At 40.7% G+C, this 27,041-nt stretch overlaps 1 protein-coding gene and 1 long non-coding RNA gene across 6 annotated transcripts in view; one reads left to right on the forward strand and one right to left on the reverse strand.

The window, feature by feature from the left end:
* The window catches only part of VAV3 (vav guanine nucleotide exchange factor 3), a 254,125-nt gene that overhangs the window by 35,123 nt on the left and 191,961 nt on the right, over positions 1-27,041 (reverse strand). For all 4 annotated transcript variants that reach the window (XR_012905973.1, XM_075936644.1, XM_006119791.4 and 1 more), the window contains one exon: positions 6,024-6,160. Coding sequence is in view for 3 of the 4 variants with exons in the window: in XM_075936644.1 (XP_075792759.1) it covers positions 6,024-6,160 (137 nt within the window). In the remaining variant the exon portion in view is untranslated. The remainder of the gene's footprint in view (positions 1-6,023; positions 6,161-27,041) is intronic.
* Positions 7,322-27,041, forward strand: part of LOC102458603 (uncharacterized) — a 93,573-nt gene continuing 73,853 nt past the window's right edge. Inside the window, exons 1-2 of one of the 2 annotated variants that reach the window (XR_331810.3) lie at positions 7,322-7,991; positions 26,175-26,267. This is a non-coding gene — a long non-coding RNA (uncharacterized LOC102458603). Of the gene's footprint in view, positions 7,992-21,286; positions 21,541-26,174; positions 26,268-27,041 lie in introns of those variants that run through there. The other variant, XR_012905975.1, reaches the window with a different exon arrangement.

The following is a 27,041-nucleotide window of genomic DNA, read 5'->3' on the forward strand; positions in this document are numbered from 1 at the left end:
ACCTTCTCTGGTCCGGCAAATTCCCTGGTTCGGGACCGGTCAGGTCCCGCCTGTTAAGAGATGTCCAACCTGTACTCAGCTTCCTTATCTGTACATATTTAACTCAAAGTCATTAGCATTAGCTAAGCACTATGAGATCCTTAGTTGGAAGATGTAAGGTAAGTACAAAGCACTAACATTGCTATTTCTTATAGTACTTCTAAAATTCATTTAAACACTTTGGTGAAAATTTTGCACCACTGGCTAACTGACATGGGCTCAAAATTAAGGAGCACAACAGTAGCTTTGCTGTAAGTGAGATGAGTGAAGGGGCTGCTGTCGAGAAGAATTCCTTTCCCTTTTTGCTGTATGAAGCACTGCTCCATGGCACCTCTCTCTCTCCAACAACACAGAGCAGTCATTTTGCTGACCTGGTGCTTGGGAGGGATGATCAATGGCTTAGATAACTATACAAATCTACAGGACTGCAGGAAGACAGCAGTGGAGATGGGAGCGGCATCTTGTGAGGAGTGACACAGGCAGGGGCAGGCTCCTGCAGGTGGGAATGTGGATTGCCTGTATTCCAGGGATGCACCAATGGCCACTTCAATGTGGTTGCATGGTAGTCTATGGGCTGTGGAGAAAGTCATCTTCCCACTAAGTCATCCATGCGGGAGGAGAAGGTATCACTCCAGACTGAAAGGAGCTTTTTTAATTTTTAAAATTCTTTGTTAATTATGGAACTGATCTGATTAATTTTATGTTCACTCCTAATTATATTTAAAATACTGTACTAGATTATTGTTTACTTTTAGATATCCCGCTAAATCCCTCAGGCCCCATGTCACTTTGCATAAAAATCTGTGATGTATGCTGTCAGTTATGTGACTGCTGATTTCTGTACTGAGAGCATATGCACCAGTCCATCACAACTAGCAGTGGATTTGTCGCACCACTGCACCTCAAGTTTGCTAATCATTTCTTTCAACTGCACATGTCTCTTCCTTGTTAATTGTTTCTCATATGATGAGTAAGTAGTCATTTTCCCTCTAACAAAAGCCTTAAAGGCCATCTCAAAAGCACTAGCAAATGTCTGGGCCGATTTGCTCAAGTTATTATATTACAGAATGCTTGCAGCACATAAACTAGCAATGAACACCTTCACATTGTTACTTTTAATGACATTTGTCAGTGAGACTGGAGGATGATTCCTTATTCTTGTATCTTTTAATGGGCAGGATTCCTGGAATCATTTTGTACAGCCCTAAATTTCCAGAGTACTGCCTGAGGTTTAGATATGCAACTCCCATTAACTTCCAATTTGGGACAATTTATATCTTCAAGTTAGCAGCATACCTATAGGAACTTGCATGGCCTCATAATATGCCAACATCTTTATGGCTCACCTTGAACAACATTTTGATCATATGGACCCACAGAAAGGAGTCCCTTGAAGAATTAGGCTTCTAATCCAAACTAGCTGTACACCTCGTTCCTCAGCTAGTTCGGATTAGAATCCTAATCCGAACTAGCTAGTCCGTGCCGCGTGTAGCCGCGCGGCACGGGGTCCGAACTAGCCGGCATTTAAAAATGGCGCCGGCCGGCTTCATGCAAATGAAGCCCGGGAAATTCAAATCCCGGGCTTCATTTGCAACTGCGGATGACTACATTACCCCCGCTAGGTCGAACTAGTGGGGTAGTGTAGACATACCCTAAGGTACTGGAGGACTATTCATCGTTTTTAAGGTTTTTTACTTACAGATGAACATGGCTACCCCTCCAAAACTCAGCCTAATAGTTCTGCCAACCAAACACATTTAGTCAAAAAGACTAAAATAATATTGTCCACACTTATGAACTTACACATACTACAAAGTTGCACCTTATAATGTTTACCCATCAACTCTTCAGCTGGCACCAAGGAGGATCACGCTATCACTATACGTTACAGGGACGCACAGATTTTCGGAACTTCTGGCAACAAATGGGGCCAGAGCTTGGGAAAAAAATTGACACATCTCTTCATGTGACATCACAACCAATCTCCTTAGATATATCCAGGATGAGCCCTAGTAACATACATGAAATAGATGACAACGAAACTCATGTACCAGGACAAAAGTAGTTTGCAAAGCTACTTTAGATAAGGTTTGCTACAAAATTTCTTTCAGTTCAATTTCAAGGCAAGATCCTCAGTTACCTTCTTCGAAATGCAAGAATTTATGAGGAAATTTACTGAATAGACATAGTAACTTACTATTCTTCAGAGATACCACATGCATATTTCCCCGTTAAGTAAAGTGCACGTATATTCATATATAATTCTCCAAATCTAGAATTTTTTTCTAAGTGAACAATGATGTTATCTTGGATATTTATAGACTATTTTGTTACTAAATATCTCAAGCCAGCACGTCTCTGTCTATTCTCCCTTCTTTTTGCAGTGACCTCCTATAAAAGCATTGTACCTTAGTCCCTGGTGAGTTCTACCTAGTACTGCAACATAGAAAGTTGCCCTTCAAAAAGGCAAAGATTTCATTTTTCATCCAAGAACAAATTTTCACAGAAGCATTACTGCTCTTGGGGAGCAGCACTGAAAATATAAAGAGACCATCAACAACAGTGGCATTAGCCAGGGATTATCTAATAGCAATGAACTGCTACAGGTATAAATCTATATCAAAGAAGTGTTTTGCACAGTGGAAGAGACTAGTATAGCACACATCTGTATGCTTTTGGCATACATGGAAAACATGATTGCCCTGAGGACAGTGTATAATTGCAATGGAAACCTGTAAAACCAGCATTACATCACAAGCTTATATGATACATCCTGTCACCCCTGAAAACTTATCCCCAGGTTAAGTAAGTATCAATTTGCACTGAACAAATTCAAAAGAAGAGGAAAAAACCCACATCAATCATAAAAATGAGATTCTACTTGAAAGGTACACTATTACAGCTGTATTCACTAGTAATGTTCCAAATAAGGGTCTGATATTGCCAGTTAAAACATAACATTTTCTCTTTCACCTCCCCCCTTCCTATTTAATTAACTGTGTGAATGATTTTACCATATATAAAAGTGAAGGATCGATAGTACCTGTGCAAGCCACACACAGGCAAGCACTGTGGATATTCCCAGTCCTGGACTTTGAATGAGCAAAGATCATCAGTCCTGCTAACTGGTGGGGCTGGCTCCAAGCTCCAGGAAGGGGTAGCACCACTGCTAAGAGGGGCAGGGCTAGGGCAACAGTCTTCAGCTCTGCCCAGATCGCACCGCTCTTCCCCTCCCGCCGAGCCAGCCCTTAATGCCAGACGGAGCATGCCGCCTAGGGCTCAATCGGTGATTTAAAGGGTCCGGGACTCCAGCCTCAGATGTCAGCAGACCTGCATAAGGCCACCTCACCTCACTTTTCACTTGCAACTGGTCTTCAGATGGAGGTGGTGAACTAAACTATTGTGGCATCAACCACTTCCTCCTTTCTATACACATACATTTTCAAGATTTCATATAAAAGCAATTTATATTCCCTGGTTACATAGGAATTTGCTTTCAAAGGTTCAGTTGAGAGAGTACAAGTGCTGGGACCTTCTTTACTCACTAGGAAAGGTCAAGCAATGACCTATCATCATCCAGAATTTTGCTATCATCCAGGACAATTTATGCTTATTCTGCTTATGAAAGTAAGTAAAAAGAGAAGGAACCCAATATGTATACAATCGTGTATACAATCTTAACATGAGAATAAAAATGTGCTAAGGACAGAGATCAAGCATACAAATATTTCACTTGGGAAGATTTTCTCAATATTTATCAAAATGTATTTGGTTGGGTTTAAGTTAGTAGTGAAGCTGAAACCAGAGTATTTAGTTTATGCTTTTTTCTAGGTAGGCGGTAAAGAATAAAAACAAATTGCACATAAGCATGCATACAAACATTTATTTATTACTAACATCTGAGGTTATGATCATTTTATGCATCTATAGTATCCACAATGGTTTTCAGGTCACAAATAAACTATTCCAAAATGTTTCTTGAATAAACCTCCACGATTTTAATACACACTTATGTTGTGGGGTTACTTCTTAATATGCATTATAAACTGATCATGGCTAAAAAGGTCTACACTATAGGTTTTTTTCGGAAATAGCTACGCAAAATGCGCTCTGCAATTTGCATAGCTTTTTCCAAAAGAGGCTTTTCCACCATTTGGCCCTGTCTAGACGGGGCCAAATGGCAGAAAAGCCTCCTCTTTTGGAGAAGCCCTTATTCCTTGTAGAACAAGGTTATAGCAGGTTGGTGTGGACACCCTCTGACTCCAAGGGGGAAACGGCCCTCCCTGAGCTGTGGTGGGCAGCACCTGACATAAATGAGGCACCTGGGAAGGAGACAGGGGGTGGGCCCAGGGATATAAAAGGGCTGCCTGAAGGGCCAGTGCAGGCCAAGGAAGTCAGGGAGCCCAAAGCCTCCCTAGCCCTACCCGCTGAGGAACCAGAGCTGAAGCTGGAGCCAGAGCCGGAGGAAGTGAACAACTGGCCTGGGCCGCCAGGCCCACTGCTGGAGGACTACCAAGCGGGACTGCTTATGTGGCCATAGAATCCCAACCCATGTAGCCTGGAGGACCTGCCACGGAACCAGGTACGGGGTGCAAAGGGGAGAATTGGAGTGAACTTTGGCCTGGCCAAGGGTCAGCGGGCTGTGGTGTGGACTCCCGCTGTCCCTGACATAGCAGGTCAGTGAGTTTTGGAACTGGATTCCTGCTGACCTAGCAGCTGACTACCTGATGCTATTAGAGTCCTGGGCTGGAGCGCGATGGTGTAGGGAGGGCCCGCGTCCCCCTTCCACTCCTTGACTGGGTGGCAGTCTCCCCTCCTGTGGCTGGCAGCCACAGGCAAGGTGCCTGAACCCCTCTTGAACAAGACGACAGACTACTTACCTGTGCTTACAGGTTGTGAACTGGTTGACTTGCCCTGGGTAAAGCCCTTGTCCTGCCCTAGGGCTGGGCCTCTAACTGTTTATTGATTGCAGCCTTTGCCCTGTGTTGCAGGCCAGGCTATTGACTGTTTAGCTGAGGCAGCCTGCCTTGCCTCTGGGCTGGCTTATTAACTGGCTGACTGCTGCAGCCTTTGCCATGCACAGGGGCTGGGGGTTCTAGACTGCTAGGGGAAAGCTCCCCGTTGTGAATAAAAGTAATTTACAAAAATAAAATATGTCCAAAGGCTAAAAAAGGTTATCAATATATCGTTTGCATTCTCAGAGACAAAGTCTCAATAACAAAACACAGGAACAGCTCTAACTTTCAACTGCCCTTGCATTTATTTCATTTACTTTACCATCAGGTTTTCCTCAAATGGTATTAATTTTCAAATTTTCCATTTTGTGCACACTCACACAAAACCCACATTTTGACAAATTAAAAACAAACAAGAAAATATAATTGAAAAAATTAAAATTCTTATGCCTATCTTTACAGCAAAATGTGAAAGCTGAAGTAGTTTCAATTTGTATTTGGCATGTAACAGAAGTAGCAACTAGAATTATGTGACATTGAGTTGCCATGGAAACAACTCTTTTATCCAATCAATATATTATAGTTTTCCTAAAAAATGAAATGGCAATTATTTGACTTAGGCTCTCCCAAACAAATAATCTGTCTTAATCTTTCATAGCTATTTTTTCCCTCCAAATAAATCTGCTATTTTCATTCAAGTTAAAATTTTTATCTGGCTCACATGCTCTTTAGTTCTATTGTCTGAGAGGACTCGTGACTTCAAAACACACAGTGTTCTTTGGCTGCTTACGTGCAATGAACTTTCATCATCTTTAACTGTTTAAGTAAAACGATTCATACCCAGGACCTCATTTAAAAATGTATTGGGACAACTCTTGATCAATCCTCTAGATACAATAGCTGTGGATTAAAGGATAAGCACTGGTAGCACCCAAAAACTAAAATCCTTTGTTACAGAGTATAGCAGCAATTAATCAGTAATAGTTTGCTCTCTCAAGTAATGGAATGTGGCCATTGCTAATCCCATACCTGCCAAAACCTGCTGTGTGCATCACCTTTGAGGAGTTCAATAGTGTCCCCAGTCTGGATGTGTAAGGGCGGGCCATCATGTGGATTTGGCTGTGGTACTCCATTGTAGTTTCTAACAACTTGCATTTTTGGTAAACCTGCCAAAAATTGAATATAGGTAGCTGGTTAATGACATGGCAATGTATGAAATTCCAACGAGCATAACATAAATTACAATAAAATAAAATATTAAAGATAATGTATCAATGTTAGCAGATTAAGGAAACTACCACCATGGTTTAAGGAGCAGTTGATGGTGGAAGTAAAAGCACATTTCACCAGCTTCTGACTTGATATCTAAATGAGTAAAATTATATGAGAAATTTCTCTCAGCTCACTGTATTTTTTGGTCTCTCTTTAGGCTACTGCTTACTTCGAAAAAGCACAACACATGCAGTTCAATGGAAAAGAATAATTTTCCCCATCAACTCTATTTCCTCTTGGGGCATTAATTGATTTAATCACTAAGGAGGCTCATTCTTTTCTGTGTATATATAAGACTGGTCTTATACAAGGTTTATGTCTTAAGGTGTCTTTGTAATTCAAAAGAAAAATGTGATGATGAGATGAAGTGATAGTTGAGACACTAATATACAGAAACTTTCCAGGCTTGAATCAATGTTCCAAAAATGGCATCAGTAAAACTAAGGGTGCATCTACACTGCACGCTTAGCTTGAAATAACCTGCACAAAATTGAGCTACACAAATTGAGTAGCTTATTTTGAGCTTATTTCAAAATAAACCACTATTCTGAAATGTCCCTTACTCTTTGTAAAACGTGGTTTACAGGAACATCGGAGTAGTGCACCCGTTATTTCGAAAGATATTTCAAAATAACAGGCATGCTGTCAAGACACAGAATAGTTATTTTGGGATACCAGAAGTATCCCGAAATAGCGCTGCATTATAGACATACTCTTCGAGAAATAGAGTAACAATCATTCCATGCTTCTGATGCAAATTGGTTTTTTTTTTTTAAATCTCATTTTTCTTAAGTATTATTGGATGTATATTTTAATACTTCACTTTAAAAATTAGAACTTGCTGTAGAATTTTGGCCTTATTGTGCCAATATAGACTGAAAGTGGACAGCTAAACTGTAGTCCTATTCAAAGGTGAGAATGCCATATCCTGACATACAAGCTACTAAAATGTGTCTAGCGTTAACTGTCAGGCACTGGATTATGTTACACCTTTATCTGTTAGATTGAAGAGCGCTTTAACTAAATATTTCTTTCCCGCATAGGTACAGGCAGTCCCCGGGTTACGTACAAGATAGGGACTGTAGGTTTGTTCTTAAGTTGAATTTGTATGTAAGTCGGAACTGGTACATATTGTAGGGGAAACTCTAGCCAAACATTTTTTTTAGTTTTGGATAGCATAGGGAAAGGTTAACTCCCCTCTAATGTTTGTTTTGCTGTCTGTTCCCCTGATCAGAAGATTTCACATCTATTTCTGTCCCTGAGACAAACTCAGGACTAAAGGAGTAACTCATCAAATACCAAACAGCTCTGCACCATGCTTTGAGCTAATAGCTTTATTTCCACACACCACCCAGGGTTCTAGTAGGAGGGTCCTTTTTTTGCTAACACAATGAGGCCAGCACTTTGTTTGTTTTGGTGGAGTCTTTGTTTGCCCAGGGAGCCCAGCATGTATAGGGGGAGGAGGGGCGGAGAGGCTGCTTTTGTCTGCTGTTCGGCAGCCTGTTGCTCAGGGGAGGGGGCAGCCTGTTGCTGGCGGGGGGAGGGGGGAGGGGGGGAGGCGTGCAGGATGCGAGGCCGCGGGGGGGGGGGGGGCAGCGGGCGTGGGGAGGCACTTTTCCTCTGCCCGGCAGCTTTGCGGGATCCCTGTCCCTGTGGCCAGCTGCTGCAGGCAGAGACCAGTTGGAGCCGGCCGAAGAGGAGGAGGAGGTGGATTCTAGGACCCAGGTGAGCGAGCCCTGGGGACGCTGCTGCGCTCCGGGAGCCCGGCATGTATAGAGGGGAGGAGGGGCAGAGAGGCTGCTTTTGTCTGTTCGGCAGCCTGTTGCTCAGGGGAGTAGGGGGGGGCAGCGGGCGTGGGGAGGCACTTTTCCTCTGCCCGGCAGCTCTGCGGGACCCCAGTCGGAGCCGGCCCGAGGAGGAGGAGGATCCTAGGACCCAGGTGAGCGAGCCCCGGGAATGCTGCTGCGCATGTGCGGGAGTTGCCTCACCCCGTTCGTATCTAGGGATCCAACGTAAGTCGGATCCACGTAAGTCGGGGACTGCCTGTACTTTTAAACTGTAACCAATTCGGCCCTTAACCTTCTTATTAAGGTACACAGATTGAGGTCTTTGGATCTATCACTGTAAGGGCATATTTCCAATCCTTTAATCATTCTTGGCCTCTTCTCTGAGCTGTCTCCAATTTTTCAAGATCCTTTTTGAAGTGTGGACACCAGAAACAGACACAGCATTCCAGCCATTGTTGTAGGGATTTCAAAAACAGAGGTCATATAAACGTACTTCTCCTTCTTGTGAATCCCCTATTTATGCATCAAAAGATCAAATTAGCCCTTCAGTAACCATGCCACACAGAAAGCTCATGTTTAGCTGATTATCCACCAGGATCTCCAAGTCGTTTTCAGTGTTGCTGCTTCCCAGGACAGAGTATCTCATGGAGTATATATGGCCTGTATTCTTTGTTCCTGGATGTATAATTTACACTTTGCTGCATTAAAACATTATGTATTTGCACACAGTTTACCAAGCAATCCACATATTGCTTTGTAATAATGTCCTGTCCACCTCATTATTTACCTTTCCCCAAAATTCACAATGATGAGTTTATGTTTTCTTCTATGTCATTGATAAAAATGTTGAATAGCTTAGGTCCAGGAACAGATCCCTGCAAAAACCTATCAGAAACACACCCATTTAATGATGATTCCCCATTTACAGTTACATCTTGAGATCCATGATTATTCTGTGTAACAGGTGCTATGCTCATTTTTTATATCATTCTCGGTAAACACAGTATCATGCAGTATACAGACAAAAGACATACATAAGTCAATTTTAATGTCGCAATCTGCTGGAGCTGTATATCTTATTTTGGTGTATGTATCATTCTTGTATGTGAAGTCAGAAATATGTGAGTCTGTTTATAGTTTTAAATGTGCTAACGAGAGTCAATACCAGTGCCGGCAGGAAGCCTAGCAACTTGGTAATCAACTTGTCAACTTGTAAACACCCTTGATTGCCCTTTCAGTCCAGAAGGTCCTAGGAAAACATGTGACCATATCACCTGATACTGGGATCTATTGTGTAACCTGGTATTTTTCCATAGAAAGAGAATGTAAAACAAAAGATTCCCACCCTGGGGGAGAGTCTATTTAAGCAATGGGAAGCTATCAGCTGTTTATCCTCAGCAGGCCTGGGAAACAGCCAGGCACTCTCCAAAACAATGAGGGCCAACTTAGGTTATTGAGTGGGCCTCTTGAGCGGTCCTTCTTCATCTTGGGGGCGGAAAGGCTGTCGTAACCACAATGGTCTCCCAGAACAGAGTAGTTTTGCTAACTGTGCTTGCATACCTTGAATTTGCAGGATGTCCCCAACTGAAATATAGCAGCACTTTGTTTTGGTGCAGAGGGAGCATATGGCTCTCACAATATGGTGTGCAATCAGCATCTACCTCACTTCATGAGCCTTTGTTTTATAAGCGGGTCATAGATTGCCCACCACTGCTCCAAATGTTCACAAAGAGGGCTGGAGACCCAAGTCAGAGTAAAAGAGTTTGTCTCTAACTTGAATATTATGCCTGAAATAAGAACTGCTCTTTAGGATAAGAATCTGCTTGCAATAAGTTTCTCAGTGAATTAGAACTAGATATGCGTGTGCTTTTCATTTTAATTTAGAAACTTACTTTGATCGGTCTGTTTTCACTTGCAACCACTTAAATTCCAAGATAGGCTGGGTCAGACAGACAGCTCCAGGAAGGAGCTTCAGCCCACTGTGCTGGCCTCATAATGACACAAGCCCATCCATGTCAAAGGGAAGAATCAGGTATGGAGGAATAAAGGCCAGGGCAAAAGAAGGGGCTCCAATATTTCCTGAATGGGAGGCAGAGATCCCCATGGGCCCAGCATTAGAGGGAACAAAGCCTAAGAAGTGGGGAGTCCTGGGCAGAGCTGCTGGAGCCTATGAATATGGGCCTATGAATATTCCCAAAGGGGACAGGATCTGAAGGACACTGGCAGTAGCAGAAGTTGTTAACATGAGACTGTGGGACTTAACTTCCGAGGGGCTGATCTATAACCCAATGCAGTCACTGGAATGAATCCTACTGGGCTCTATCACCTTTGTCTCAGGCTCTTATTCTTGAGTCATATCATTTCATTAATTATTACTGAAACAAAACTCTGCGGCATTTTAGTCTCCCATTAATTTTTGGTGCCAAAACTGAAGTTTGTTAAAAGAAGTGGCTAACACACCATGGACCATGCATGGATTAAGGACTCCAAGTGTCACAGGCACTGAGCACTCTCATCATCCACTTGAAAATTTCAATGGCCACTGTGGAAACTCAACATGTCACATGACTAAACCCTCAAGCCTACTTGCCATATTTGCATATATAAATAGTGAACATTTTTCTGTTCTTATAAATGCTTCACGTTAATTTAACTTCTGAAATTTGCTTTGCAACTACAAGAGAATAATTGTAAAGAAAGCATCCAGTCCTGTAAATATTGGGATTTTAAAACAAAATATAAAGAAAAAGCATTTTTCCGTAGAATAAAGTAAAACAGAAGGTTCAATACAAAGTAATGTGCTTTTTACTTGTTGCTGTAAGTTTAAATACATAATATATTTAACACAAAACAGATACAGGGGAGATATAAATTTACAATTTGGAAAACTGAAAATACAATAACCAGCTATGAAAGTTATTTTGCCTGGTACACTGCATACCCTACACCACACCAGACTGGAGAATATAAAAATACCTACTCCACAAAAAGATGCTTTCATGAGGTCTACAAAGTGACTTTCATGCTCAAGAGCCAGACCTACCATAACAATCTAAAACAGAGCTTTAAAAGGAGGTCAAAGTCTCTCCTGTGTTAGAATCATAGAATACTAGGAATGGAAGGGACTTTGAGAGGTCATTGAGTCCAGTCCCCTGCCCTCATGGCAGGACCAAATACTGTCTAGACCATCCCTGATAGACATTTATCTAACCTGCTCTTATATATCTCGAGAGATGGAGATTCCACAACCTCTCTGGGCAAATTATTCCAGTGTTTGACCACCCTGACAGTTAGGAACTTTTTCCTAATGTCCAACCTAAACCTCTCTTGCTGCAGTTTAAGCCCATTGCTTCTTCTTCTATCCTCAGAGGCCAAGATGATCAATTTTCCTCCCTGCTTCTCATGACACCCTTTTAGATACCTGAAAACTGCTATCATGTCCCCCCTCAATCTTCTCTTTTCTAAACTAAACAAACCCTCCCACAGTGATGGGACTGCCTGAGTCACTGAGACCACGTTCTCTGATTATCCCTGCAAATCCAAACAGTACAAGAGAGAGCTTGTACTGATTACACATGTAAAAGCAGTGAATTTGTAGGATGTATGCATTATTCATGCTATGAACAGTTTCTATATGCACCATAATTTTAATATATAGAAGAAAAGATTATATTTTTCCAGAGATGGAAGACTAACAGAAATCATGGAAATTACTCAAAAAATGTCCACATTTTCTTCCTTTTATAAAGGCTCATCCCTCAGAAGCTCAGCTATATCTCAATTAGGTGTGGAGAGAATGATTGAGGTGCATGGACACATATAGTAATGCATGGCCGCAAATGGATGAATTGTGCAGAAGAATGTACTTCGCTTTCTCTATCTCAAATAAAGCTGATTTGACCCCCTACTCCATGTAACCCAAACCTTCTGCACCCCTGCTTCTGCCCCATACATCTTTCCAGACACTATATCCCCTCCTACACCCCTCCTCAGGTCGTAACCCACTCCCAGACCCTGCACACCAATTTGCTATCTCAAATCCGTGCACCCATTTGTGCACTCCTGCCCCAGATTACAACCCTGAATCCCCTCCTTGTACACCCCTCCCCCAGGCCAGAATCCTCTCCTGCACCCATATCCCTCCCAGACCCTGCACCCCAACCCCATCTCACAGCCAAAACCCCTGCACCCCTACCCCCGGACACACTCCCCTCCCAGATCCCACACCCCAATCCCTAACCCCAAGTTCCCTTCTGCACCCAATCTCCATCCCAGACTTCTGTACCTCCTCCATTAATATAATGGAAGAGTGTGGACCTCAACCACTTACCACATTCTTGGAACAGCACCCCATTAAAAATTATTGCCCACCCCTGCCTTATATTCATTATGGTTCCTTTCTGCAAATTTGGTAAGTCTGGCTTCTTACACATTTAACATTCATTTCCTGCTCTCCTCCATTAAGTGGTTAAAGTTCCACTCATGGAGGCATTTAGACAGACGTGGGATGTGGGAAGAGAGGGGTAAACTGCATCACCCCATTCCCCCTCTCATCTGACAAAACAACAACTTAGCTCCAAAGTCTAATTGAAAAATATGTACATTTCTCTTCTCTCCACTTCCATACAAATACAAGTTTTTAAAGTTCCATCTCCCAGCATAGATAAATCAACTACAGACATTCAAATTCTTTGCAATCCTAAATATATTCCCAGTGACATTCTGATTCATCTTTAATTTACTTCAGTTTTCTTGGGACTTCTGACTGATTTTCTGCTACCATTACTGGTTACTATTTACTGAATGAGCTACACTTTGGGTGCTATCTTCTGAAAAAAATACCGTCAGCAAGCAACTAAAGTTCACGGTGTGGGAGAAATGCTTTCTCTGTTACCACAGGTTGATCAGCATTCGTGAAAAAGCTTTACAACTTTAAGAATGCTTTTTGCTATCTTGTGTTTATAAAATTTGATTGTTAAACAGGTTTTCTGGGAATGTATCTTCAGTTTACAGAATGGAGTATAATGTGTACCCTTATCCTGAAGAACATATTCTGTGAAAAGAATATACCCCATTTTTTAGTCAAAGTCAGAACACACACAGAAAGATTTGGGATTTCAAGCACTGACTTTAGCTTTTAGTTTACATCAGCACACTTTGCACAAACACATTACTTTAAGATTTATATGACATCAAGATAATTCCCTTCCAAACTGAAATTTCTCAGATTAAGAAAATCTTATCACAGGCGAACATTTTTTGGAGCTTGTTGATTTATTTATTTATTGGGGAAGGCGCATGAATGAAGCAGTCCCTACTGTATTTACTGAACACTTCTGTATATCTGGTCCATAGGAATCTAACATAACTTACTTACTTTTGAGAATCTTGGTTAGAAGCCTAAACACTGAAGACACAGATGACAATATTAGATACTAGAAACGATTTTTTCCCTGATTAGCTCTTTCATACAATTTCCTTTTTCAATTAACATGTACTAAGAATGATTTAATTCTATATATTTCATTTCAAACACACATTCAAACAACCATTTCTTACTTCAAGTGAATTAAATGAGTCTAAGTAAGGGTTTTCAGGGTTCATGTCTAAAAGAATCTCAGTATTTTGAACTGACAATGGAACTACTAACTGTTGGGAGTTAACAAGTATGCAAACATACAAACGAAAAAGAGAACAATACCATAACACATGCACTTTGTTCATTTACTTTGACAACTGCAAAGTACATTTAAATAATGTATAATGTACTGGTAAATGTACAATTGTATCGTTTTACAAATAATGATGCATTAGACATGCAAGCCTTCACTAAAACTTCTGCTATTAAATCTTTGCTAAATCTTTGATCTGTGGATTAAATGTGGTTTATTGAGGTTCTATAGAATATAAAAGCGCAAAATGGTGTTTATTAGATACTGAACAAAAGGTGTTATGTTGACTATTGTGCCTTTCATTGCAGTGGAACATGGGTGCAGGTCTCAACAAATACTTTTGTTTAAACAGGTACTTGCTCTGAGGCACTCACAACTTAAATTGAACAATTAAAGGATGAGCCACAAGGGCATGAACAGACAGAGTTGTGAATAATCAATCATGTAAAACTTGGCAACAAAAGTGGGAACAAAGCCTGGAAGAGTTACTAAGCAGATATTCCAGAGGTTCTGTCTATATTTTGTGTAGTATGGGCTGTTCACCTATATGTACAGTTTGATGAAAGGGGAAAGAAGCCTCATTTTGGCAGACAGGACCTCGAGAATATGACCATAAGATATTACTGTGGAAGACAAGATGCTGAATATCATGAGGTGTACAATACTACGGGTCTCATACACAGCCAAAACTTATGCTCATTGTTGAAGATAATGTCCTGATACACCAGGGCAAAGAATGCTCTTGGATGGAATTTGGTTATTTATTTGGAGATAAACATAATGATAATGAGCGGTTTCCAAAATGTGTAACATGAAGAATATGACAGGCTGGGCTCATGCAGTTTAAATCCAAGTATATTTAAAATACTCATACTGTGCACAATGAGGACCTTGAAATGCAATTTTATGGCATCTAAGCTCTCTAGCTAGTTTTGCTTTTATTTACAACAAATACACACACTACACAGTATGGAAGATGTATTCACTGATGGTTTGTATAGCACATGTTACAAAGCTAAGTATTAGAAAAGGTTTACATTCTTCTCTTTTGCACGCAATGCTTTACAATAGCATCTACCTTTTTAATAAGTGATTTAATGGGCAGTTTATGTTACTTATCAGTATGTATTTACATCTTCTGTGTGGCTAGCAAGCTCCATTCAGAAAGGGTTATAGTCAGAACACAAGTGGGAAAATGGTGGGAATAAACCTAAGTGGATTGGATTCTAAAAAACATTTATAAGATTTAAAACATTTTAAATAACTGAACTGGTTTCATTTGTACACTGGACTTTTCAGTAATGCTTCTGAATGCTTCAGTTATTAATTCTATTATCTGCCTCTTCAACAACTTTTTTACTGTGGCCTCCACCCTGATTTTGATATGCCTGCTCTTTACCACAAACTTGATAGCGGTTATCTTACACACAATGACACCTTTAGATGGATTTTGCCTGATGTACTTGGGAGCAACTGTAACTTAATATTGTACGCCACACAGCTTAAAATTAAGTTATGTGAAGCACTGAAAAAGCATTAGTGCATTAGCTGAAGCACATTTTTTCAGTTACAGCTACACACACACAAAGAGGATTTATTTCAGTTTTATTGCAATTTAAAGTTGGTCATCCCTATTCAGTGCACACTTGCTGCAGTAGCTTTTGTGCCATGCATTTGCATTGGTCATACAAGTAGTTTTTAAATAGAACAACACATGCAAGAAAAAGATTCAGGGAAATCCAACAAAAACAGCATATTTTATACCTGCCTTTTCCATTCAGAGTTTTTGCATATGGGTAGTCTCTTTCCAGGCACGATGACTATAAAACACTCAAATGGAAGCATGGAGTTCAATTTTTAAAATGTGCACCGAGTATAAGAATATCCGCATGGCAAATATTATCTGATCTAGCAGTCAAACAAAATAATGACAATTCTATCACGATGGCTGCATCAGAACTTGTCCATTACTCTTGAAACATTAAAATTATTAGGCTTGCAATAAGCAGCTCAGTTTCTAATACATACAGTGAAATTGTGTATGTTTTTGGGAGTCCAACTAAAGGAAATCTTGCATAGATTTTGTGACTTTTAGGTTTTATTTTGTTTTAATTGTATGAGAATTGCATCCACTGCATAATCTTTGGGTATATTAAAAGACTGCTACTTACCTGTAACCAGAGTTCTTCAAGATGGGTTTGAATACTTATCCTTATGCAGACTGCATTGTCTAGTGGTGTCTTATGATAAAACTTTCCCTAGTAATGTCAACTAGAGCACACTTGCAGAACCATTTAGAGTAGCCATCATTTATTCTTTGAGTAGTTCTGCATATTACTACAGATGGGATAAATGGATAAGCAGTGTTGAAATCAACCTACAGGCAGGAACAAGGTCCTAGTTAAACAGTGGGGCTACGTCTTGACTGCAAGCCTCTTTCGAAAGAGGCTTTTTCGAAAGTATCTTTAGAAAAAGCCTCTTTTGAAAAAGAGCGTCTAGACTGCAACCAGTACTTTCAAAAAAGCAAGCCGCTTTTTTGAAAGAAAGCACCCAGCCAGTCTGGATGCTCTCTTTTGAAAACGCCCTGTTTGCATTCAAGAACGCCTTTTTTCGAAAGAACACTTTCGAAAAAAGGCGTTCTTCCTCGTGAAATTAGGTTTACCGCCATCGAAAGAAAAGCCGCGTTCTTTCGATTTAATTTCGAAAGAACGCGGCTGTAGTCTAGACCCAAGTGAAGTTTTTTCAAAAAAAGGCTACTTTTTTTCAAAAAAACCCTTGAGTCTGGACACAACCTGGGTGAAAGCACTGCCTAGCCAATCCAGTTTTCACCCTAGAAGCCAAGTTCAGAGCATAGGACTTAGTGAAGGCATCCACCAAAGAACGGGCTGCAGATTTGCAAATTTCAGTGCATGGTATCTGCCTAAAACGGGGGGGGGGGGGGGGGGGGAGGGGGGGGAGTAGTAACCACAGCACTAATGGAATGTGGCCAAATTGCTGCAGATTTTGCCAGCGTGTAGCATTCAGCAATACATTATTCAATCCATCAAAAAACAGTCCAGTTCTTGATATAATACACGAACAACCTTAGTTCTCTCCAGATAATAGGCAAGGGCCTAACATCCAAACTGTGAAGGACAGCCTGTCATATAGGAGAGTGCATCTTAGGCGGAAATGCAGCAAATTATTAATCTGATGTGGAAACCACCTTAGGTAAAAATCTGGAATCAGATCTGAGAATTACTTTGAGCTTAAGGAAAGAAGTGAAAGGTGAATCACCCACACAGGCAGCTTCTGCCCTCTCTAGTCCAGCTCCCTTGGGGCCTGACTGGCTCTGAAACAGAAAATTTTCCAAACCACAGGTCAATATTGTATAGCATCATTACCAACACTTCCACTGCTTACCGCTAGAGGACATTTAGGGGTAATTTAGTACTAAATAACATCACAGAACATTGGGAAGCAGGATGAGTGGCTGTAAACAAACTTTATGGGACCACAGGAAACTTGGCCACACCCACGAGAAGTGGCCATGCAGCTTACTAAAATCATTTCGGACGACGGATGTTTTTGGACCAGAGAGTTCTGTATTAGACAGGTCAACCTGTATACCAAATGGGCCAGCATTATCTATTTTAAGAAGAAAAAAACTCTGATTCCAAGGAGGAATCGCATTCATTCAAGCATGGAAGAAACTGAGGTGGTGAGGGAGCTCTGCCCTCTTCATACGTAAACCTTCGGTGTGTCATAATACTGAGGGAAGAGGTAGGAGGGGACAAATGAGCTCTCTATACTGCTAGAAGTTCTACCATATGGTACCACAAGGTAGTGCAGTACCCATAAATGGAAATCTGAAGAGCCACTCAGAGAACAGAAAATTAAGATAACAGACATAACGAATCACTGTACAAATGAAAATGTACAAGATAAAGTCAATGTCAACCATTCAACCACTATGGAGAACAAAATAGAAATTATGAGTTTACCCTCTCTTAAGCAAACATTGGATAAATCAGAGGGAACATCAACCATGCCTTGAAGGTCAACATACTGACTCCAGCAGCTCAACAAAGGCATTTATTGCCAGAGGACTTTCCGTCAAGAAAATTCTTCTCCTTGAGTAGCCGAGAGTTCAAATCTAGGAATCTCAACATCAACTGGATGTCTCTTCTTTTTCTGGATCTAGACAGAGTAGGGCTTTATGCATTAAAATTAACACCAATAGAAGCAGACAGGTAGCAAATGCAAAACACAGTGTGTAGAATCAGTTTAGGATTTAAATCTTTAGATTATGGGATCTTTCTCCTTTTTAGTCTTGCTACCAACTGTTCATTTAACTCAGTGTTCAGCTAACGCAATGGACAAGTCCCAGAGTGGACAAGTATTAAAGCTATGAAAAGGTGAGATCATATGGAGTGAATCCAAGGTAATTGCTGTGTCCTATTAAATTATACTGTAATGATCAAGTACATTTGCAAGAAAACCCAAGGCCAGTGAGATCACCTGTCATTCTGGAAGGAATGCTGTGATCTACCTATGAAGGCTTTGTTGATATATCATACTTCATACAATTTTCTGCCGTCAGGTTCAATTAGGGAAGCAGCTTTCAAAAGCAGCTTTACTAGTGGCAACTCGAAATTCTTCCCTTCCCTACATGGCTAGTTAAAGAATAACCCAACAGACTAGTGATAACAGGGTGGTGTTCTCAATGTTTCAGATAATGAAGTTACTATTTAATTCACTGTTGTGTGTTAAAGATTAAGAAAAACATTAAGCACTTATGACAAAGCTGGAGTGCAAAGTCTTCTGTTTATTCACAGTTGAGCAAGGGCTACAGCAGTACTAGCTCTCCCACACCTCCCTGCAAATGTTCCCCAGCATTAACCTGAAGGAACCATCCTGAAGGGATACAAGGGTCATTAATCTATGCTCACATATATGCAAATTAATGACTACTGCCAACAAGAAACAGGTCAATTTCACTCTATTCCTGGTTGGGAAAGCTCTGGAGCAGCAGCGCAGGTAAACATTGAGGCTATTTACTGAGGAGAAGTCATCAAACCTGAGTCTGGGAAATGGGGAGAGAAGTGAATACACTCCCCACGTTTCTGAAATTTATCTGAGAAGGAAGAGAGCAGGTGAAATATGCACATCCTTTGCAACAGCCATGAGGCTCTTCAGAGGTCTTCACATTTAGGTAACCCTGAGGTTGTGCCAGCTCTCATGATTTTAATCATAAAAGTATCAATATTTAGTGTTTTTTCTTAAAGGTCCAACTCCTGGAGTTAGATGTTTATAGAATGTCAGTTTTCATTTAAAAAAAGAAAGAGGGAGAAAAATTCTAAGTACAGGTTGAACCTCTCTAATCCAGAACTCTTTGGTCTGGAAACATCCATCATCTGGAATGACGTTAGTTAGCTGGATGATCACTTTAATGGATTTGGCCAAGCTTCCTATGGTCCCATAAAGTTTTGTTTACCGCCACCAGTCCTGGTTCTCACTCTTCTGTGCTGTTACTGAGATCTAAATTACCCCTAAAATATCCACTAACAACCCAGTAAGCAGTGGAAGTGTTGGTAACGTGGTTAGACAATATTGACCTTCTTGGTCCAGAAAATTCTCTGTTTCGGAACTGGTCAGTTCCCGAGGGGGCCAGACTACAGAGGTTCAACCTGTTCTAAGGTACTAGCCTTTATGGTTACAGAGACAAACTTGACTATGTGAACCCTAAATGCTCAAAAACCAAAAGTCAAATAAAAAACCAAAATTAATAATTTTTAAAAATCTAATTTTTATTCCAATAGTATTTGCAGGGGCCTAACTTATAATTTTTCTTGTACTTGGTAATACTGAGCTACTTTCAATAGCTGTCATGAAAGATGGATCCCCTTAACAAAGACTTTTGACAACATCCTGATAGGAATCCCAGCAGCAAGAGGAGAGGACGTAAAAGGATTACAGATTTCTCACATGGGCATTGCCCCTGCACATGAAAGTACCTACTACTTTCCATATGAGCCTCTGGCTAATAGTCTACTGGCTATTAGGGGTATATTGTACAATTTCAAGTAAGTAATACATGTGAGTGGAGATGTTAAAGAGTGTGTACAACGGGTCTATACAGAAAAGAGAAGTATGGTACTGAGAAAGTGTCAGTTTTACAAAGATTGTGGAGAAGAAAGGAAAGAGAAAAAAGAAAAGAGACAAAGATAAGAGAGGGAAAAGGGTACACAATGTAAGGGAAAGAACTGACATAAAGTGAAAGGAAAGACAGAAAAGAGAAGAAAGAGATGCACCCTAATATACTATAGCAAAAATAAGAGTGCAGCCAGGAAAGGGGAGGAGGTCCAACAAAAGGAAGAGACACACACTAAATAAGTACCAGGTACATTTTTCAGGCCTTGATAATTATCATGGTACTTCTCGTGACATTCACCAGTCAGCTAGGAATCCATGGGTTTGAGGGACCTTTGCCACGCTTGACATAGCAGGTACCTACCTTGTATGGCACCCATGCTTTCCTCAAAACCTGTTAACTTTGTGGGTAGACTCAGTGCAGGAATATTACTGCAACAAGCATGGGTAGCAAGAAGCCCAAGAACCTGTATAGATCAAGCTCTCTATTGAGAAGCATCTTAATTTCTCAGCAGTATCCCAGCTTTTGAAGACCAATTTTCTCCCTCTCATCTGGCCACAATATGCCTTCCCCTGATGGGGGAGGGTACAAGCAGCAACTCTGAAAAATTGTCCTCAATGAGTTCTAATAGTATTTCTTCTCCCACAGGAGAGCATTTATACCTTAGTCGTTTTTACAATGTTTTCTAAATTCTTTGTGTGTTACATAAGAACAGCCATACGGGGTTAGACCAAAGGTCCATCCAGCCCCAGTATCCTGTCTGCTGACGGTGGCCAATGCCAGATGCCCCAGAGGGTATCTGAACAGGTAATGATCAGGTAATGATCAAGCAATCTCTCTCTTGCCATCCATCTCCACCCTCTGACAAACAGAGGCTAGGGACACCATTCCTTACCCATACTGGCTAATAGCCATTAATGAACTTCTTTACCTAAAACAAGGAACACTAGTAAAACTGGTAACTTCTCTAGAAGTATATACATATTCCTGGAATAAAGTATAATCGAGGTCCACAACGAACAATTCAGGGTATTTATATTAGTCAATAAAGGATCCATTGTGTGGTCCAACTTCCTGTGGGGCTGCATTTTCATGCTTAACACTGATTACTCTCAAATAGTGATTAAAATGTGATTTAGTTACATGAATGAATCACAAAAAAATCCTTTGAGTGCTCCTTTTGGGTACTACAGTGACATTTTATGATTATTATAATTCATTGCCTTATTATCTCTGTTTTCCTTTCTGGGAATGATAGAACTCTGACAACTAAAAGCAGACATGGAAATATACTGGTGAACGCAATTCTGCCCTTGCAAATTAATGAGAGATTTACAAGTCCCTGTTTGACTGACATGCCATACTCTTCTACTTGCCTGCTGACAACACTTATTAAATTCATATCTTAAACCCACAACATCGCTAGCTACTAAAAACCAAGGGCAGAATAGAGACTCTGGAGTTACAGGTCATTTAAAAATCCTTCTAAGCTCCTCCCACTGCAGTGACTGGAGAAGTGTTAACAGGCAACTTCACCTTAAATGGTTCCATGAAGTATGTGTTAATGACTTTTGCTTGTATTTAGCTGTGACACTCTGCACGGACTCCCCAGACCTGAAGAAGAGCTCTGTGTCAGCTCGAAAGCTTGTCTGTTTTAGTAACAGAAGATGGTCCAATAAAAGGTATGAGCTCATGCACCTTGTCTGTCTAAAACTGAATAAAAGGAACCCCAGGAACTCTTTAATTTGAATACTTTCATTTTATAGAATAGTATATTGTCCTTTGCTCTGTAAGCAAAAAGCAATTTTCTATGGTTTTCATTGATTAGACAAATATGTCCATTTGTACCTTAATTTCCTCCCCGCTCTCCCTCGCTACTTCTGTGTGTCAACTCCCTTTTCAGAACCACAGTTTGCACTGAACAGTCTAGGTTAATACAGTTTGCTTATGGACATAAAAGAAGGGTTTGGGGGAACACTGCGTTCCTTGGGAGGAAAGGAAAATCTGTTAGTGGACTGAAGCAAAGTAATGGTTCCAACTAGTACATCCAAGAAGTTATGAGTAAATTAACGACCCTCCACAGCCTAACCTTGCAATCTAACCAGAGAACAATGAAAGAGTTTGACAAAATAAATATGTTGGCATCTGGGTCTTCTGACGTTTAATTAAAAGAAAAGGGTGTACCCTAATAGCTATGTTTTCCTGTTCATTCTAGAGCGCTACTTAGATACTAAAGCAACAGGCAAACTGCAAATGACTATGATAGACATAAATGTAAATAACAGCAAGGCACATGAGAGCTATGCAAATATATTGAAATAAAATATATCCAATGTGCTCAGGTAAACAACACCCACCATACCATGACTTTTTATTTAAAATACATTTATCCAAATAAAGGACAAAGAACCCAGACTGAAACACACCACACTCCTGCTTTTGCCTTGGGACACGAGTTACTGAAAAATATCTTGGCATTAGACAAGTTGGTTCTTGTGCCGTCATAATACATTATTCTGGGGAGAAGGATTCCCTACTATTAGCATTCTTGCTACAGCAAATGTAGCAGTGACATTAAACCAATAACTATACTGAAATAAATCCCTGAGATGAGAAATCACTATATAGCTCAACAGCCATCTAGCTCAATACTTAATTGGGTAAGACATCAGATACTATTTCACCTGATGGGTTCAGCATGCTAGGGTGCTATACATCATATCTCCTTTTTTTTTTTTGCGCAGTTTGAAAGAGACACCACAGTTACAGAACTGTTTTGGGAAATCTACTGTTATAGCCCCAATTTAGGGATAAGAGACTTGAACAATTCATTAAAACAGTTCTAAAGCCACAGGACATCTGACCTTACTATGTTCTGGCATAATTACACCTGAAGGTCCAGATACAAACACCAGAGTACAAAGTTTAATATCCTAACATATAGTCCTTGAACTTGAGTGTTGTACCTCAATAGTTGGGCAGGAAATAATTTTCCCATCCAGAGTTTTATATTTTAAAACATTCACCTCCTAACACGGGGACAAAATTTTGAAATCTCAAACATATTCACAATCCAGTGATAAAAAAAATTAGACTGGGTTCATTGAAATATTATGGTCCATGTCTGGCATCTTATATTTTAGCTTATGTTTAATATAAATTAAAATTTCAGAACAAAAAGATTTTTCCAAAGCAAAAAAACAAAACTTTTAATTTCAAAAAATGCCAGAAGAAGACATTTTAACAAAGCTGAAGCCTTTTCATAAATATATTTTTTTCAAATCAGAAGATCTGTGGAAGCTGTCCCTTTCCTAAACACTGTTTTAGTTTCTACAAATTTGTATTGTTTCACTGAAAAAAATGCCATTGGAAAATTTCCATCCACCTCTAGCTGTACCTTAGGACAAAGAAAAATGAAGCTGTGATCCAAGCATACTCATGGTATATCACTTTGAAATAACACAGAAATAGAAATATTGGAATGACATTGAATAATACCGTATGTAGGATAAAAGTTAAACACATTTCTTAAAAAGTGCATCAAAGCCTTTTTCAGATTCAATAGTTTATTACAATGAAACATTTTAGTGAAAATTTAGCAAGTCTAAAGCTACATAGTGTGAAAAAATATCTCCAGTAAAACATGCAGGTGTATACGATCTGTTTTTATCATAGCAGCTAAGTATTAGCCAGTCTATTCGCCCAAAAACCATAGAAGTTTAAGAATTCTTCAAGGCCACTGTAAAGACCTGAAGAATACTTCCAGTGCTTTCTAAGGGCTTAACTTCACAATGCTGGCAAAGGGGTGTGATTTGTCAAGCATTCTAACATTCTATTCTAACTGCCCTGTGTACATTCAGTTAATGTGCTGTAAAAAGTACCTAATCTGCATTAATGTAGTGCAGGTTCAGGATAGAGATATAAAAGGTTACCCGGTAAGCCTCACCATTAACAGGTGAGGCTTACCTGTTCCAGTTAACCAGTAGGGACTGGAGCTACTCCAGCCCTGTGGGCCCACCAAAACAGCCCCCAGCCGTGGAAGACCTGGTCACCCTCTCCCTCTCTCCACAGGTTACACATTGGGTCATGGTGAACCGGCTGAAGACTCCTCCTGGGGAGAGAGGCCAGCAGTGGCCCTTGCCAGCCTGACTCAAGGGAGGCAGCTTTGCTGTGCGCTCTGTAGTATAAAGCATATTTCAGCTTTGTACTGCAGAGACCACAGCGCGTGTAACCGCTATGATTTTTAGCAGTTATGTAGTTACATTTTTAAATGCATTTTTATATCCCTAGATCAGGACTACATTATAGGGAACTAGGTACCTTTCAGAGCTGTGATATGAAGACCTCAGTCATTCAGGAGCCAATTAGTCATCAACATTGAAGGGCAGGAGCTGCAGTGGCTATTGACAGGCACTTCTTACCTGGCCCTAAGCTGCTGTGCTGAGAGAGGACTGGGGTAGTCTTTTCTCCCCGGGGCAGCCTGCAGACTGAACCCCTCATCCACATCCCCACTCAAGAGCAATGATTTAAATGAAGAAAAATAAAAATTAATTGAGTTAAGGACCTAAGCAACACTGGGTAAGTCTTCTAGAGTTACAATCTATTTACATCAGCACAACAGAGACTGAATCTGCCCTTAGGCTTGCTTGATATTTAAATAATAAAACATTGTAAAACAAGCACCTCTCTGTGTCCTGTGTGGCTATTTCTGATTTTTGGGGGGGGGGGGGGGGGGCAATGCCCCAGGCCCTCAAAGTATGATATACAGTCACTCTCCTATACACAGTTTCTTTGCAGGTTTCCTTTTGCTTACAGGTACTTGTATTTTATTGCTGGTCTGTAACATTTTGTATCCATATCCACAACTGTATGCACAGATGTGGATACTCTCAGATTTGCAGGGCTCTACAACTCACAACCCTACCACAACAGCTGAACTGTGCAGGCAAGAGTTGGGAAGATTTAATAACATATAGAGATATACCCTCTCATAGAGCTGGAAGAGACCTTAAGAGGCCATTGAGTCCAGCCCCCTGCCCTCAAAGCAGGACAAAGCACCATCCCTGACAGATTTACCTCAGATCCCTAAATGGCCCCCTCAAGGACTGAACTCTCAACCCTGGGTTCAGCAGGCCAGTGCTCAAACTACTGAGCTAGCCATTCCCCAGCAATAAGATGGAGAAAGCTAATGTTCCACCAAATCCCAACTTACTTCTGCCCATTTTTTCTGGGCATGGGAAGTTCTGGGTGCACAGAGGAGTATGATTGATTATTTTATCCCTCAGTGTGGCTTTGCAGGATTTGAATATCAGAGACCTTGAACTAGACTCTATACTCTGTGGAAAGCATGATGATAACATGTTCACAATCACCTAGGTTGATAACCAAACGGGTTTTGCACCAGTTATAGCTTTTGCAGGGCATATGACTTCATTCCTACCTGTAATGAGCTGCAACAATCAAACCAAGAGGTCATCAACATGTAGATAATATTGACAGATCTAAGTCTGACCTGCTTCTTGCCAGCCACAGACTGCAGTGGGTGTTTGTCTTCAGTTATGGCTATTTGCTATTGGATGCTGTTTGCTAAGATCTTATGTTTGGTGTTCCTATGACAGTGGCTCCCAACCTTGCTAAACTACTGCACCTCTTTCAGCAGTCTGATTTGTTTTGCCTATCCCAAGTATCTCCTCCCTTAAAAACTACTTTCTTACAAAATCATACAAAAATAGTGTAACAGCACCCTGTTACCCCAAAACTGAATTCTCATTTTTACCATCTAATAAATCAACTGGAATATAAATACTGTACTTATATTGAGGGGTGACAGTGAGGAATTTCTTACGAGTACTGTCTATTTAAGTATGGGATGCAGTGCTGGGGGCTTGGGGCAGAGGGTTGGGGGTGCTTGAGTAAAGGCAGGGAAGGAGGGTCTCAGGGCATGGGTGTAGAGGGTGCAGGAGTCAGGGCTGGGGGCTGGGGAGTGTGGTGGGGAGCTCAGAGCCAGGAGTGTGGCCACCATGGCGCCCAACCACAGGATACCCAAGGCAGGCTGGATCAGTGGGGGCCATACTGCCTGGCTGCCCAAGCGCCGCGACTGGAGCCAGGGTGCACCATGGCCACACAATCCAGGATGCTGGCAGTATCCAGAGTGCCTCCCCTGCCAGCCAGTCTCTGACCAGGGTGCCACACTAGCGCACATCGGCTTATTTTCACCTTTGCTTACATTTAGTGTAGACAAATCTAATTATCAGTATGAAATGGTAGTTTGTACTGACTTCACTAGTGCCTTTTTTGTGTCCTGTTGTAAAACTAGGAAAACAGAGGAGCTGATGTACCCCGAGGAAGACCGCTGTGTTCCCCAAGAGGCACAGATATGCTTATGAGTGTCTTATGAGACCACCTAACTGTGAGTGATATTCTGTTTGAAATAAGCTAATTCCCTGTAATGGGTTGTGTAGTGTTTGGGGGTTTATGGCACAAGTCTATATGCAGCAACCACCCAGGCAATTCAAGGGCTTTCACATTTTTGCCTGCAGATGAGAGGATCATCCAGATACGCAGAAAATTAGTATTTGTAACAAAAAGTGATAGTTAAATAGAATGTGGCTTTAGCTGCAATTTCAGTGCATGCAACAACTAAGCCAATGCCTAGCAACAGGCAACAATTAAGTCAGGACATCTAACCATTTGAAGATGACAGATTTTACTCTTACTATTCCTGTTTTTGCCAAGTTTATCCTACTGACATGTAATGTTTTTACAGTTTTATAAATTAAAGTCCCAATATTTGTATCACCATAAATGTTAATGGTAAACCTATTTTAAAAACACCAAACAGTGAATATATTATATTTTAGTACTATTTATTTCAGGAAATAAAAGGAGACTTCTGGGAAACTTAAAATCTACTACTTCTATATCTAATAGAATAATTGTGTATTGCAAGCAAGCTATTTAGAGGACATTACAGATGTTCAGCAGAATGCACATTTTTATCAAAATAAGCCATATAAATCCTCATGCATATGTCTAACTTGAAGCATGTCAATAGTCCTACAGTCAATTAAGTCAGCTAATGCACGTGCTTAAATTAAAGGATAGGCATAAATGTTTGTAGGGTCCCTCTTCAGAATGCAAAAATTAGAACGATCACTTCAGATTGCCCACTCTAGGCAAAAAT

This window comes from Pelodiscus sinensis, chromosome 9, assembly GCF_049634645.1.
Source record: "Pelodiscus sinensis isolate JC-2024 chromosome 9, ASM4963464v1, whole genome shotgun sequence".
Classification (NCBI taxonomy): Eukaryota; Metazoa; Chordata; order Testudines; family Trionychidae; genus Pelodiscus; species Pelodiscus sinensis.